This window comes from Girardinichthys multiradiatus, chromosome 15 (genome assembly GCF_021462225.1).
Source record: "Girardinichthys multiradiatus isolate DD_20200921_A chromosome 15, DD_fGirMul_XY1, whole genome shotgun sequence".
Lineage (NCBI taxonomy): Eukaryota > Metazoa > Chordata > Actinopteri > Cyprinodontiformes > Goodeidae > Girardinichthys > Girardinichthys multiradiatus.
Window position 1 is genome coordinate 8,850,886 of NC_061808.1, and position 14,883 is coordinate 8,865,768.

General features: G+C 36.9%; 3 protein-coding genes across 4 annotated transcripts in view; 2 read left to right on the top strand and 1 right to left on the bottom strand.

Annotated features, from left to right (window-relative positions):
* The first annotated feature begins 1,227 nt into the window (after nt 1-1,227).
* LOC124882464 (neuroendocrine protein 7B2) lies at nt 1,228-10,814 on the top strand. Its single transcript, XM_047388876.1, has 13 exons — nt 1,228-1,508; nt 1,591-1,687; nt 1,808-2,064; nt 2,992-3,143; nt 3,219-3,326; nt 3,401-3,568; nt 3,927-3,991; nt 6,061-6,087; nt 6,444-6,672; nt 7,132-7,281; nt 7,895-8,004; nt 8,909-8,962; nt 9,796-10,814. Exons 1-13 carry the CDS (start codon nt 1,333-1,335, stop codon nt 9,922-9,924), a joined length of 1,722 nt encoding a protein of 573 aa, XP_047244832.1. The 5' UTR covers nt 1,228-1,332; the 3' UTR covers nt 9,925-10,814.
* A 67-nt stretch (nt 10,815-10,881) lies between these two features.
* On the top strand, nt 10,882-12,691 carry grem1a (gremlin 1a, DAN family BMP antagonist). The gene is made up of 2 exons (XM_047387615.1): nt 10,882-11,013; nt 11,143-12,691. The coding sequence occupies exon 2, from the start codon at nt 11,148-11,150 to the stop codon at nt 11,688-11,690; it is 543 nt and encodes a 180-aa protein (XP_047243571.1). The 5' UTR covers nt 10,882-11,013; nt 11,143-11,147; the 3' UTR covers nt 11,691-12,691.
* Nucleotides 12,677-14,883, bottom strand: part of fmn1 (formin 1) — a 39,035-nt gene continuing 36,828 nt past the window's right edge. For both annotated transcript variants that reach the window (XM_047387610.1, XM_047387611.1), the window contains exons 19-21: nt 13,588-13,737; nt 13,175-13,256; nt 12,677-13,030 (exon numbers count right to left, since the gene is read on the bottom strand). In XM_047387610.1, coding sequence (XP_047243566.1) covers nt 12,986-13,030; nt 13,175-13,256; nt 13,588-13,737 — 277 coding nt within the window. In that variant the 3' untranslated portion in view covers nt 12,677-12,985. The remainder of the gene's footprint in view (nt 13,031-13,174; nt 13,257-13,587; nt 13,738-14,883) is intronic.

Genomic DNA, 14,883 nt, shown 5'->3' on the forward strand with positions numbered 1-14,883 from the left:
CTGGAATATCAGAAACAGCTCAGTCAATTCATACCACTATTTCATCCCAACCTACTTTCATTTTGTACATCTAAACAAGCCATTTGTTTTTCCCTTTGTAGTTAAATATTTTGATGAATTAGAAAACGTGTAACTAAAAAAATGCTCAAAACTCATTTCAAATTGAATTGATTACATACTATATTCTAACAATTTTATATTATACCCTATTGCCGTTCATTGTGGATCTGATCTCTGTTTGGGCCAGAAGAATACTATGAAATATGACAGATTATGAACCCAAATGATACCAAAATTACCGTGAGTGACCTCCTGCTGGTGGATAGGATTTGTGGGGGCACATAAACAAATCTCCGTACTGTAAGCTATGGGTATAATAAAGAGATTTACTTTAAATCACCTGTTGTCAAAGCAGGTACCAAATGACTGCAATGACATAGGTACAGAACAAAAAGCTGGGAGCAAAAAACTGGCATAGCAAGCATTCCCTTTTCTAGTGTGAAAAAGTTAGCTACAAAATGTCAAACACTGAAATTTTACAAAACTGTGAAATGACCAATGCACTCACAGAGCAGGAGTCGGTCATTTTGCTCCTTCATTATTTCAAATCATTTCAGTTCCTGCATTGATAACTGAGGATCTCAGGAAGTTTTCTATAAGATACTCATAGTTGATAATTAAGAATTGTTATTTGACACAAATAAATTATATCTACCAGCTGGTGGTCATGTATGGTTAATTTGGTTTGATCGGGGCTCATGATGTGTTTTTTTGTTTTTTTTATAATAGTCGACTGGTCCAAACAATTATGGCATTAGGCTTGGAGAAAATGGAAACACATATGTATCAAATGGACGTACGAATTGTTGACCGAGAGCCTTTAGAAAACATAAAAAAGTGTTTTTAAATGAAATTTTGCATTTTGATGCATTGTGTATGTCTTTATACATTTCAATGACTGTGTTTTTGGTTTAATTGTTTTGCACATCAGTCCTTCAAAGTTATGTAATGTGTTATTTTTATCTTAACATTGATAACCACTGAATTAATGAGTAAAATACAGTTTTTCCCAAGCAACCACAGGCATTTATTTCAAACAAGACAAAGGTGAGTGTAAAATGTTTGGTAATCTTCACCTTAGGATGGCAACTCATTTCAACTATCTTCTTCTTGTCACCTGAATGCAACACTTCTCTTCACCTTCTGTGTCCCAGGTGTAGCTGATGAGCATAATAAAACCTAGTCCATGTCCACAAGTGAATTATCTCAGTGATTTCCACAGTTTATGGTGACCAACTGAAAATTGCTAGTTTTTAACGTCTTGGTAGTGAAATGAAGATTACAGACAGTAATGTGATTCGATTTCACCTTCAAGTTCTTTATGGGATTTCTGTAAAGAACTTTGAGAAGAAGAAAGGAAGACTGATCTGCAGTGGAGCAAAGGTGTTTGGGGTCCCTCTGGAAAATGTAGCCAGAAAGTACATTCCAGAATTTGGTCTTGTACCCTGGTAAGTGGATGCAGAAAGTAAAGACCGATTACCTTGATCAACTCGGTTGAATCCAAAGTTTCGATTTTGGTTTCTGTTTTAGCTTCTTAGTGGATGCTTGCTCTTTTCTGTTGGATCGTATTTGTACTGTCGGCCTGTTCAGAAAACCAGGCTCTCTTCATCGCATCAAGGTCCTAAGGGTAAATTCTATCCTCTAATAACACCGTTTACTGTGGTGCCATTGAGTGGTCAGATCCAGTACTATTTTATCTATTTTCCATGTTTATAGATACCATACACTAAAACATTTTCTCGTTTAGGCTAAGTTGAATCATGGGGAGGAGTCCCTGTCCACCGCTCTCCCCTATGATGTTGCCACCCTCATCAAACAGTTTTGCAGGGAGCTTCCAGAGCCACTCTTCCCCTCTGAGCTCCATGTAGCCCTGCTAAAAGCCCAGGCACTGTCCAACCTGCAGGACAGGATGGCAGCCCTTCAGCTACTCTCCTGTTTGCTTCCAGCCAAAAATTCCTCCTGTCTACATTATTTGTTTGATTTTGTTCACAAAGTTTCTCAAAGGTATAAAAAGTTTTGTATTAGGATGTATACTTGTCCAAACATCCCTGTCTAGTTTTTTTCTTTTTACCATACTCAGTTAAGTATGGTAAAGTTTGTTTCCTTTACAGTATATTAGTGCGCCTGAGTGGGCAAACAAATATTAGCGGAATTAATTAGAAAGTAGGTTGGACTGCTTTCAGTAGGATTTGCTTGAAGTTTTCAGCATGCCAAAGTGAGGTTATGCAACATTAACACTGTCATCAAGAACAAAAAAGCATTATCTCAATAACACTTTGACAGCCAGGCTTAGCTGGTTATCAGATTATGTATGCATCAATAATCGGGGCAATGATTGGACATTGCACTGAGGGAGAGCATTTTCTTATGCCGTTGAAACACAAGAGAGAAAAGTAAGATTAAGAAACTTTTGTTTCCTGGCGACCATACTGTTTGAGTTAAAACAATCAAAGGGCAGACATTGAATGTAAAACATGAGGTTGCTCTGTTGCTGTTTGTTAGAAATGAACTCTTCCAACAAAGAGACGCAGTCTTAGTAAATCAAACATCTTTTCAGCTCCTGGTTAATTGCCGCATCTTCTGTCAGTTTTATTTGCTTCCAGATTCTGGGGCTGCAACCTTAAAAACGCGAGACAGGCGTATTGGACCACTGTAAACAACACTACTGCACATCGTTAAAATCTTTTAGATTTAACTAAATGCTGATTTCTTTTTTTTTTTTTTTTTACTTTTATTTTAGAGTTTCATTTGGTGCATGAACTTCCAGGTTGACTGTCGATCAGTTCTGGCTTCAGCACTTTGTTTTTCTTAATTCTTGTTTTACATAATTTTACATAATTTTACAGAATTGTTTTTCTCAGAGTTTTATACATGTACATTATGTATGTTTTATACATAGATTTTTTCCCTTCATTCTCTGTTTTCAATCAGATGCTCTGACAACTTGATGACCAGCACCAATCTGGCCACAGTTTTTGTTCCCTGTCTCTTACCACCCCCAAACAAAACAGAAATGTCTGAAGGACGACTTGAACTTCGAGTTCTTGTCCTGCGCAACTTCGTGGAATGTCCTCATTTGTTTGGTAATAGATTTCATCCTTTGTGTTTGTTTTTAAAAATGTCTCTGCCTACTTGCTTCTAAACACATCCCATTTTAGGTGTTATTCCCAAAGCTGTTCTAGACAGCATGGAGTATTTTATGAATATCCATCATCTAAGAGATGTGTTCAAGAAGAAGGGAAACCAGAAGAGACACAGTTTAAAAGGTAAAATGTTACCAGTTATTCCTCAAAGGCTTTTAAATGCAAATTGTAATTAAAGTTGCTTGTTAATTTCTTAGTAAAACGATATGTGAAGACGGTGTCCTGGGTTCAGGGTAAACCAAAGGTAAGTCCTACTCTTCCAACTCAAAGCTCTATGTCAGGAGATGGACCAAAGTTGAAGAGAAGCCTTGGCCTGAGAATGTTCCCCAACATCCAGCTGTTTAGGACTTGTATGCCTAATGCAGGTAAACATAGTTTTAAAATTGAAGACATTTCAGTTTTTTTGAAAGAAATATTAATACACAAATGTTTCTAGAACAAGGTTTCATACCTGCGGCAGATGCTCTGGAATATTTCAACACTCCAGACAAGACTTCTGTTCTCACTGCCATGGAGAGACTGCAGCTCACAAACTGGAGGAGGCGCTCTTCACCATGATCCGACCAATGTTGCTGATTGTCTCATGTCTGTGCATCTCTGAATAATATTTCCGAACAGAGTGGCTATTGTTATATCTTTGAAGATGTTTTTTTTTAAATAAATGCTTTTATGAGACATAAATGTTGCCTTTCTGTACTTGAACTGTTTTCTTTCTTCTCACAGTTACAAATGCAGTGCCTTGCAAATATCCATACTCCTTGAACATTACCCATATTTTGTTATGTATGGTACATCAACAAGCTTCAATGCATTTGATAGACTGACAAAAATTAGCATACTATTGTGACATGGAAAGAAAAAGGAATACATGTTTTTCAAACTTGTTTCCAAACAAAAATCTGACAAGTATGGCATCCAGTCCCCTCAAAATCATTTGTTGGTTTGGTAAAATCCACCATTCACTGCAATTACAGCAAGTCCTCAGTAACATGCTGTGCTCTGAACCATTCTAGTATACATGGGTCATTGTGCTGCTAGAAGATAATCTTTGGTTTAAACCCCAGTCTTTTTCAGCCACGAAAATGTTTTTCTGAAGGCTTCCCTGTATTTAGTTTTAGCCATTTTCCATCAACTCTGACTAGCTGAAGAAAAGCATTGCCATAGCATGATGCTGCCACCACCATGCATCACTGTGGGGATGGTATGTTCAGAGTGAAGTCCAACATTAGCTTTTAGCATGAAAGTACAATTTTGGTCTTATCTGACAAAATAACCTTCTCTAATGTTTGCTGTTTTCCCTATCTGCAATTTGGCAAACATTAAATGGGACCTCTTGTGGCTTTCTTTCAACAATGACTTTCATCTAGCTACCCTTTCATATATGTCACATTTGTAATTTGCACGATAAAAGTAGATTGTAAATAGATTCTCCCACCTGACCTGTGTGCTCTCATGGTCCTCTAGAGTTGCTATGGCCTCTTGGTTGCTTCTGATTAATGTCCTCTGGCCCACCCTGCCAGCTTAGGTGGGCAGCCACGTCTTTAGGTTTCAATTTAGGACATTTTTTCCACTTTCATATGATGGAATGAACAGAACTCTGTGAAATGTTCAAAGTTTAGGATATTGATTTTAAAAACTAAGTCTTGCTTAAACGTCTCTTAAACTTTCTCCCTGGCCTGTCTGCACTGTCCCTTGGTCTTTATGATGCTGTTTGTTCACTAATATTCTTTTACAAACTTCTGAGTCTTTCACAGAACATCTGTACTTAAATTGAGATTAGATTACATACCTATTAACTTTTTTTACAGTCTTGAATGGAATTAATTGATCATATTTAGGGATGTCAGAATTAAAGAGAATGAACACAAGTGCAACCCACCTTTTCAGATTTTTATTTGTAATAAACTCCTAAATCCCAATAGTGCACTACTTAGTATTGGTCTAACAAACAAGATTACAATAAAATGCATAGATTGTATCTGTACCGTGACAAAATGTGAAAAGGATCAAGATTTATACTTTTGAAAGGTGCTGTGTATAGAAAAGTGAAAGAAAAGGTCAATATAATTAAAATGCAAATAATTCAAATTGATTAATCAGTCTTTGCTGTTCAAAAAGGCCTACCTCTTGATTTTGTTTTTTGCACGATTCCTAAGTTGGCACTAGGAATAAGTATTATGAATAATTAGGTCAGCGGAAATATGTTGTGAGTTAATTGGCACTGTGCGCCACCAATGAGATATTAGGAAATGTGGTCTCTTAGCAACTGCATCTAATCCGTGAAGCGCGTTCAAACGTTGCAGAACTTCGGAAATGTGACAAATTCTTTCAAAATAAAGCACCATCATGCAGACGGTTACAACAAATCTGCGCTTAAAAATGAGTTATTGTGCCAATTGTTGCAAGCCGAACGGTAATGCCTTAATCGTAATACCATGTTCTATATTTTTAAACGTGTTTATAACTTTAAATTTTAATCTTTTTTGTACATTTGCTTTTATGCTGCCGAGTCTGACGCATTTTACTGCCCATGTCCTTGGTTATTTTCTGTAATTAATATTACCTCCGTGTTTTATTTTAGAGCCCGCATTATTAATTAAAAAATGGTTGCCAAGCCGTATATAATGTATTAATGCATAGAAAATTTAGCTGCAAGTTACCTCTGAAAAAAATAACCTGAATCCTTATACAATATCGACAGTTTGGTGCTTCCTAGATTGGTTTCAACTTATAAAATCAGCTTAAAATAGACTGAAATTTGCTTCTGAATTACTAACAGCTGTGGGATGTAACATTTTACTTTGACAGAAAAACTGAAAACCTTGTTTCCATAATGGCTTGCTTGATAGAGGAGTAGGCAACTCCTTCGGTCTACGCGTTCAAGGTAAGAAAAAACAGAAATTTAAGTTTTAGCTATTTTCAGTGCTTGAGTAAAATTCTTATCATACATATAATGAAAACATATACAAATGAATAGGGCAAGTAGTTTAATCTAATGTGTATTCGGATCATTTGGGCTAATTCCAAGGCTGTCCACAAAGAGAATGGCGCATCATCAATGTGAAACTCCATTTTACAAACAACAACCTTACCCTTACGGTTTGTATGGGCCACAGCTCACTCCATCCCTTATGGGTCACCCTTCAGGTTAGATATGTTCTGATAGGGGTAAAAAGGCTGTTTGCTCATGATTATGCGCCATCTGTGCAAATATGTTTAGTGTGCACTTCACCCCCGCAGATGACAGAGATGGGACCCTCGGTTCGGCTCTCTTTATTCGGTATACTGCTGTGCCTGCAGCTCGGCAGAGCCCCAGCCCGCAATCCCCGCACGGCGGTGGACCAGGTGTCAGAGGCCGACATCCAGCGGCTGCTGCATGGCGTCATGGAGCAGCTAGGCATCGCTCGGCCCCGGGTGGAGTACCCTGCACATCAGGCCACAAACATCGTCGGGCCTCAGAGCATACAGGGTAATCACTTATCGGTTGCATTAATTTATCACTTATTTAAAGCCTACCTTTCTCATTTTTTCTAATCATCTTTAAAAAAATATGAACTTTTCTCCCTTTTTTATTAGAATCTACAATAAATACAATTTTAAAAGCCTGTTTTTGAGGGTTTTCTGTGTTTCCATTGACAGATATGATCATATGAAAGCACATTCTTTATCAATGTAGAATTGCCCGTATTGTCCCTGCCAGCTTTGATTTGAATGTTTTTTTAAAAGCTGTACATTTCTGTATAGACAGGAAGGCCTATACGACCCAGAATCAAATTGGACACATACTGTCCTAATTACTGTAGTAAAATAGAGGTTCGTATTATGTTAAGATATTGGTGTTAGTGTACGAATTAAGCTAAGAATTATGCTGTTTTTTTAAACGTAGAAAAAGAAGACAGATGCCTGTAATGTCTTTTGCCCCCACCAGGTGGTGCTCATGAAGGCCTGCAGCACCTGGGTCCTTATGGCAACATCCCCAACATTGTGGCTGAGCTGACAGGCGACAATGTTCCCAAAGACTTTAGTGATGACCACAGCTACCCAGACCCTCCAAATCCTTGTCCCCTGGGAAAGACAGGTAGAAGTTCTCACTGTAACCTTCATTTCCCATGTCTTCTGAACCACTAGTGTAAATATTCGTACAGACTTTGAAATAAAAAATTAATGAATGCCAAAATAATGTGGGAGAGAAGGTCATTCATTCATTCATCTTCTATACCGCTTATTCCATAGTGGGTCACAGGGAGCTGGTGCCTATCTCCAGCAGTCTACGGGCGAGAGGCAGGATACACCCTGGACAGGTCACCAATCCATCGCAGGGCAACACAGAGACATACAGGACAAACCACCATGCACACACTCATTCACACCTATGGAATTTTTGGAAACATTTCTGTGACCTGATAAAACTAAAATTAAAAAAAGTGTTTGCCCATAATAACTACCGTTACATTATGAGAAAGAAGAAAGGAAACGCTTGGGTACCTGAGAAAACAATTCCAACTGTGAAGTATGTTGGTGGTGTCTCTTTGAAGTGTTTGTAAATGTCAATTGTATAGAGAGTGAAAATTGAGGGTATAATATATGAACGACAAATAATACATACAATTTTTTTGTTATTACCTGCAAAACATGTTTCATTCACAGTTATTCAGTGAGCAGAACACTCTGTCTTTGTGTGCTCGCAGCAGCAGATGGATGCTTGGAACATGCTCCTGACACAGCTGAGTTCAGCAGGGAGTTTCAGAAACACCAGCACCTCTTTGACCCCGAGCACGACTACCCAGCTCTGGGAAAGTGGGTGAGTACATGCCTGGAAAATCAGTAGATATTATAAACTCTCAAACAAATTAATTTCTGAATAGTTTCAAATTGTTTTCTTACCAGAAGCTTCGAACTGATTAGTTTGTCTCAAATTCATTCAGTCATTCATCTTCTATACTGCTTATTACATAGTGGGTCACAGGGGAGCTGGTGCCCATCTCCAGAAGTCTATGGGCGAGAGGCAGGACAGGTCGCCAATCCATCACAGGGCAACACAGAGACATACAGGACAAACAACCATGCACACACTCATTAACACCTAATGGTAATTTTAGAGAAACCAATTAACCTCCCTGGACTGTGGGAGGAAGCCGGAGAACCCGGTGAGAACCCGGTGAGAACCCACGCAATGTACGGGGAGAAAATGCAAACTCCATGCAAAAAGACCCAGGGCAAGGCAACAGTGCTACCAACTGCGCCACCGTGCAGCCCTCAAATGCTCCAACAAAAATGTTTAATTTAGAGCATGGTTAGTGCGCCACTACTGGATCTTTGTGCTTCTTTGTGCTTTATTTCCGGTTTTTTTTTTTTTCCATAGTAGTTTGCAAAAATAAGTTTAGATAGGACAAAAAACAAAGACTTTACTTTAGATTGAGATATCCTGTACAACACAGTGGTTTCTGACTGTACCCTCATACATGGAACCAGACACAGACCAATGCTTTGTACTTCAGGGTACATTACAAAGTGTGAGTTCTTTGTTTTAACTTTTTAATTTATGTTTTTAATCAATGTACTTTAAGTTTGGAGCATTTTTATGTCCTTTAATGAGTAATTTCATGTTTTGTCTTTTTTCATTTGAGAGCATGGGGACTATCTATCAACCAAAGACACACAAATCGGGATTTTGTTTTCAAATGAATTATTTTGTTTTCTTTCAGAACAAGGAGCTTTTATACCAAAAGCTGAAGGGAGGACCAAAGAGAAGAAAAAGGGTATGATATTTCTCTGTAGTTTTTAAAAAAATACTTTTTCCTTTGTGGCATTATATCTGAGAAACCTCAAAGTGTTTTACAAAACATTAATTTATTTTGTTTTGTTTGAGTAAATCATTTTTGAATTTGAAAAGATTGAATTATTTCATAAAATACCCTGTTCCAGTCAGACGTTAATCACTCATAGACTCATTACTGGGATGATGGTGCGCTTGCGGGGTGAAATGAAAAAAACACAACTTTAGTGATTTTTTAAAATTTTGTGTACAAATTGAATTGTCTCAAATTCATTGAGTGTTACAAAAGGACAATGATCCCAAACACACATCAAAACTGGGTTTAGAACGGATAAACCTGATTCAGGTGAAGTTGTGGAATGACCCTAACCTCAGCTTTCTAGTTTATGGAATAGGCTTTAAAAGCTGGATATCGATCAGGAAACCAAGTGTAGTTTTACTATCTCTACCAAGAAGAATTAACATCCAGTGAGAATTAAGTCAGACTCTTGTTGAGGGTTACAGAAAGATGCAATGCTCAGATGCAATGTGCCAACAGACAATTATCCAATTATTACTTTGAGTATGTATATATGAGGGCCTATGTATAATATTAACCCTGTGTGGATTAGAAAAAATATACAATTATTTCAAGTTTGAGTACCTAATTCTTGCTTTTCTAAATTAAATCAAGTAGTTTGTTATAGAACAAGTCCATTCTGAAAAAGAATGCTTCAAATTAACCAATATAAGTCCAAAATTAATACATTAATGTCTATGAGTGTACTTTACTCCTGACCATAACTGTATCCACATTCATCGTGTCTGTGTCCACAGAGCATCAACCCCTATTTACTGGGTCAGCGGCTGGACAATGTGGTCGCCAAGAAATCTGTTCCCCATTTCTCAGAGGAAGATGAGGAAGAAGCATCGACCACCGCAGCTCCCAGTAAACCCACTATCTGATATTTGGGAATTCAAACTCGGAAGATGTATTTCTCTCAAATAAATGTTTTTACGCTGCACATTTAAGGATTTCTATCACTCGTCACAGGGATCGTGTTTTTGGAATAAATGCTGGAAGTGTTGTTTATTTTCATATATTTCAGCATATAAACCAGCCCTGATCTTGTGATGCACCTAAAGTATCTTAATTTTTAAACATGAAGCTAAAAAATAAACAATTGGTTATAAAAACTTATTTTTCAGTGAAACAATGAAAACATGATCCTAATGCTCTGTTGTGGAACATTTAATCAGAACTTTAGTAACAGTCTGTTTTTAACTCTTTTGGCAAATGCTTTTATGAAGAAAATACGTCAAGCTTTAAACAGGACAATATTTCAAACTTTGAGCTTGAAACTACATTTAAAAAGAAAATAAAGGTATTCATACATCCTTTCACAGATAAAGATTGATGCCATTTAAAGTCACTTGTACCAATTTTAATTCTAAGATTCCACAATTACAGATTCAACCCAAAATGTGTAGAGATAAATATTTATCTACCAGTGTAAAGTAAATCTGCTTCTGTTTTATTAGATGTATAAAGACATATTGATCTGGAGGTTAAATCATAATGTATTTATTAACAGCTGTCCAGATAACAGTTTTACTCACATTTTGTTAAATTTTAATGTCCCAACATGATTCTCTTGTCTCATAAGTTCATATCCCTAAATCTTGCTTTGTTATTTAAAAGATGCTTATGAACATCTTGACTGTAGCATGGCAAATATTTGAAGTATATTCTGCAGCTGGGATTCTCTGCAGCGACTTATCTTGTTTACTGCATCTTGTCAAAATGTTTGTGTTCTGTTTTTGTTCTGTAAAGTCAAATAAACGACTTATCTGCATTGACAAAGTCTGGAGGAGTTTTTTTCCCTCCCCTTTTTCCGTTTTCAGACAGATTAAGTGAGGATCGGGGTTGGGGGAGTGTTCTGCTGTAACGTAAGGGTCATAAAGCCACCTCAGAGGACTCAGGACTAACTGAGTGAGCACATCTTTTTGACTCTGACAGGACAAAGATTTCTTTCGGAATTTAACACGCAGCAGGTAAATTGAGCTACTATGTCAGACTCTATTTCCTGCATTTGGGAATAAATTCAATTTGATGCGTATGGCGAGCGTAAGAGCTGTGCGTAAAATGCTCTCCATCAGTGACTAACTCTTGTTTTATTTCAGCTGCAATGATGCATTCACGTTCATGGCTGATATTTAAAGCAGTATTGGCTCTGCTACTCCCACCACCGAGCAGCGCTGACACCAACACATTCCAAGGCGTTCACCCGTATCCGAACAAATACGCACGGAATGAATCAGAGGGATGTCTACAGCCACCCATCGGCGCTCTTCTCTCCCGCGGTGCCGCTTCTGCAGGCTCAACCGACGAGATCCTGGAGTCCAGCCAGGAAGCGCTGCTGGTAACGGAGCGCCGTTATCTCCGGCTTGACTGGTGCAAGACGCAGCCGCTGAAGCAGACCATCCAGGAGGCAGGCTGCCTGAGCCGCACCATCATCAACCGCTTCTGCTACGGACAGTGCAACTCTTTTTACATCCCGCGGCACACTTACCAGGACGGCAGCGTCTTTCATTCCTGCTCCGCTTGCAAACCATTAACCTTTAGCACCGTTACTTACACCCTCTTCTGCCCGGGACAGACGCCCAGTACTCGAAGGAAGAGGATCCAACGCGTAAAACAGTGTCGCTGCGTAAATATTAAAACGGATTGAACCCCAGCTGGATGACACTGTCGTTCATTAATAAAAAATGAACGACAATAAATAAATAAAAAAACAGAGTCAGGGTACCGGAGTGAGGAACTTGATGAAACTTGTTTATTGTACTGCTGGAAAGAAGATTTTAACAGACGTTTAGAGTGTTTTAGGTGGTCATCTGCAGGTGAAATTCATCACATGGACCCAGATCTTGGCAATTAGTAATGGTTCCTCACAACCTGGGCATGTCACGGGATTGTGCCATACACGGATACAATTATTAGATGCCATTATACCATTATAGTTCAAGAGGTTACTTCGGGTACCTTTGATATGTATCCAGTCTGGAGGAGTGTTCTTCAAAGGCTGCGTCCTCTGTGTGGGATTTCCCCCAAAATTCTTGAACACCCTTGCTTTACAGACAAGGCTTTGGTTATTCCTGTTGCTTGTGCACCTTTGTCTACCACATTTCTTCCTTCCATTTAACTTTCCATTAATAAATAAAGAAACAGCACTCTAAGAGCCAGCTTCTTTAGCAATTACCTTTTGTGGCTTCCCCTCCTTGTCAAGGATGTCTGATTGTCTGCTGGTCAAGTCAGCATTCTTTCCCATTATTGTGTAGGTCATGACAAAACATTTCTGTATTTAAAAAAAAAAAATCTTATTTGCATTAATCTAATGTAAATGTTTTGCTTTCTAAGATATTTAATTTAGGTATTCAATTAGTTCCAAGCTATTATTATCAAAACTAAGCAGATGTAAATGTTTAAAATATATGACTCTGCATGTAAGGAATCCATAAATGCTGAGTGTTTCACTTTAAAATGAATTATTAAAAAATATAAATTTTTTAATGATATTCTAATTTATTGAGTTGTTTCCTTTTAGTTTTTTTCTGCACTGCAGAACCTGATGCTACTCTGTGTCAATTTGTGACAGCTGTGAATGATTTGTGTACCATGTATTCTAATGTTACATGTAAATAAAACACAATTAAAAGGTATTGTATCACATAATTCTTTTCTGATTTTTGTTTTATTTGTGAAAAAATACAGGAAAAATCCATACAAGATGTATATTTTAGTAAAAGTAATATTAATTAAGAAATACAATTAAATTATTTAATAATTAGATATTGACCAACTACATTTTTATACATAAATTACAGGGTTGTCAAAGTTAGAGTAAGTGTTGTAGTGACATTAAGTGAAAAATGTTATGGATGATTGATAAAAATGTTGATTTACTGTCATGGTCCACTATAAGTTAGCTCCAGATTTCTGTGGATATTTATTATAAGCCAGAATGTTTTAAGGTGAAGTCACTTGAGCTTCTTTCTGACGCAGTCGTTCCTTCTGTTGGAAGCAAAGTATTGGATTAGAAGTAAAGACAAGCAAACCAATACATAAACATACTGATTAGATTAGAAAAAATGCCCCAATGTGCATATATTAATCAGGGCTGCATATTTAAATGTCTGGATTTCATTCCAGTCTTACCAGACTGTTGGGGTTGATCTTTTTTGTCTCAACTTTTTTCTCTCCAGTGATCCTCTTCACTGACAGCTGAGCCTGTTTTAACCTGTTTGATTAAATGGCTGGGTCACAGTGGGGTAATTCAGAAAATGGAAGATACCATTTGTTGCAGAAACAAGTGGCTAGTTTATGGCACCAGAATGCTGTCATAAAGGGTTTTATGGATGTGTAGAAGACATCAAAGTAAACCAGTGTTGGAAAAGGATTGGAAGATGCCCTGAAAGGGATGAGTGCCCTGATAACCATATGTGCAACAGAAATCTTGCAATGTCTCATCCCAGTTTAATGGAAAACCAAAATAATTACCTGAATAAAAATGGAGCTAAAGCAAACTGGATTGAAAATATGAAAAGTACATATTCAAACAAATTACTAACCTCTCTTTTGAGAAACTCTTGTTCTCCCTCTTCCACCTGACCTTGAAATCAGCACAGAACTCAAACCAAAGCGTGAAGAGGTGACTGGTTGTCACCTCCTCCTCTCCTGGTTTGGGTTTGAGTCCAAAGTACAGAGCAACGTCCTGAAAACTGAATACAAATAACAATAAGTGCAAGATGGAAGTGGAAATTATTCTTCACACTTGTTGGTATACCCGATGAAAATGTTTCACAATCCATTAAGAAAATTCATATTTTACTGCAGTAGCATGATCTCACATTGATAAATGTAGAAAATAGAATACTTAATTTTAGTGATTTATAGAAAAAAAATTACATTAACAATTTGTTTTACAAAATTTAACAGGACTCATTGTAATTATTATCATTATTATTTTTATATTTGAATTGGTAATCTATGATTTCCTATGTCCCTGGGGCATATATATATAATTTGTCACATACGCCTATTTCTCTTAGACACTCTTCAAAATGGGAAAGACAAGGGAACATTATTTTAGGTAAAATAGATGTGTGTTGATCTTTGCAACGCAGACAATGGTTAAAAAAATAAGTCCTTGTCTCACGTTCAAATGCAGCTGCAAAACGTCACAGGTAAATAATGCAATTTATGTGTGAGATGACTGCCATTAATATTGGATTTATTATGAACTGATTGTGAATATTACATCTGAGAATAACTGAACTTATAATTGATTTGTTCACACAATGGTTTGCAGGTTAGTTGTAATGAACTGCATTACATTGAGTTGCATGTATTTGATGTTTTTGTTAGGAGCTCTGAGAGGATTTTCCTGTTAATTGAAGCTAAATAGGTAAACTAAATGAAACTAAATTCAATCATTGTTTGATTTACACAAATTCACAGATAGTACAAGACATTTAAACAAGATATTTAAACCCAAATAATAAATCATGTTAAAGGGCAGACAAGCAGCAAGAAAATATCCTGAATAAAAATATCCTGAATAAAATATTAAGAAAATTCACATCTGAAAAGAGAAAAGTAAAATGAATACCAAAAATAAAATGAAAAAGAATTGCCAGTGAATACAAGGGGCACAGAATAAAAAAAAGTAATAATTAACTGAGATTCTAAACAATAAAAAAAAAAAATAATAATAATTGCACAAAAACTTAAAATAAACACAAACAAAAGAAAACAGGAATAAAGATCTGTAAATAGAAAAGAACATTGAACAGAGAAGACCGGAGTTTCAAAAATCACTAAAGATAATAAACACCCAGCCAAAGAATTTTTAATCTCCATCTCTG

Excerpts from the sequence above, each read along its gene's own strand:
- LOC124882464 (XM_047388876.1), top strand. The coding sequence starts at position 1,333 with ATGAAGATTACAGACAGTAATGTGATTCGATTTCACCTTCAAGTTCTT. Across the intron at positions 3,992-6,060 it reads CCCATATTTTGTTATGTATG|GCAACTCCTTCGGTCTACGC; the intron begins GTACATCAACAA and ends ATAGAGGAGTAG. Across the intron at positions 8,005-8,908 it reads ACCCAGCTCTGGGAAAGTGG|AACAAGGAGCTTTTATACCA; the intron begins GTGAGTACATGC and ends GTTTTCTTTCAG.
- grem1a (XM_047387615.1), top strand. The coding sequence starts at position 11,148 with ATGATGCATTCACGTTCATGGCTGATATTTAAAGCAGTATTGGCTCTG.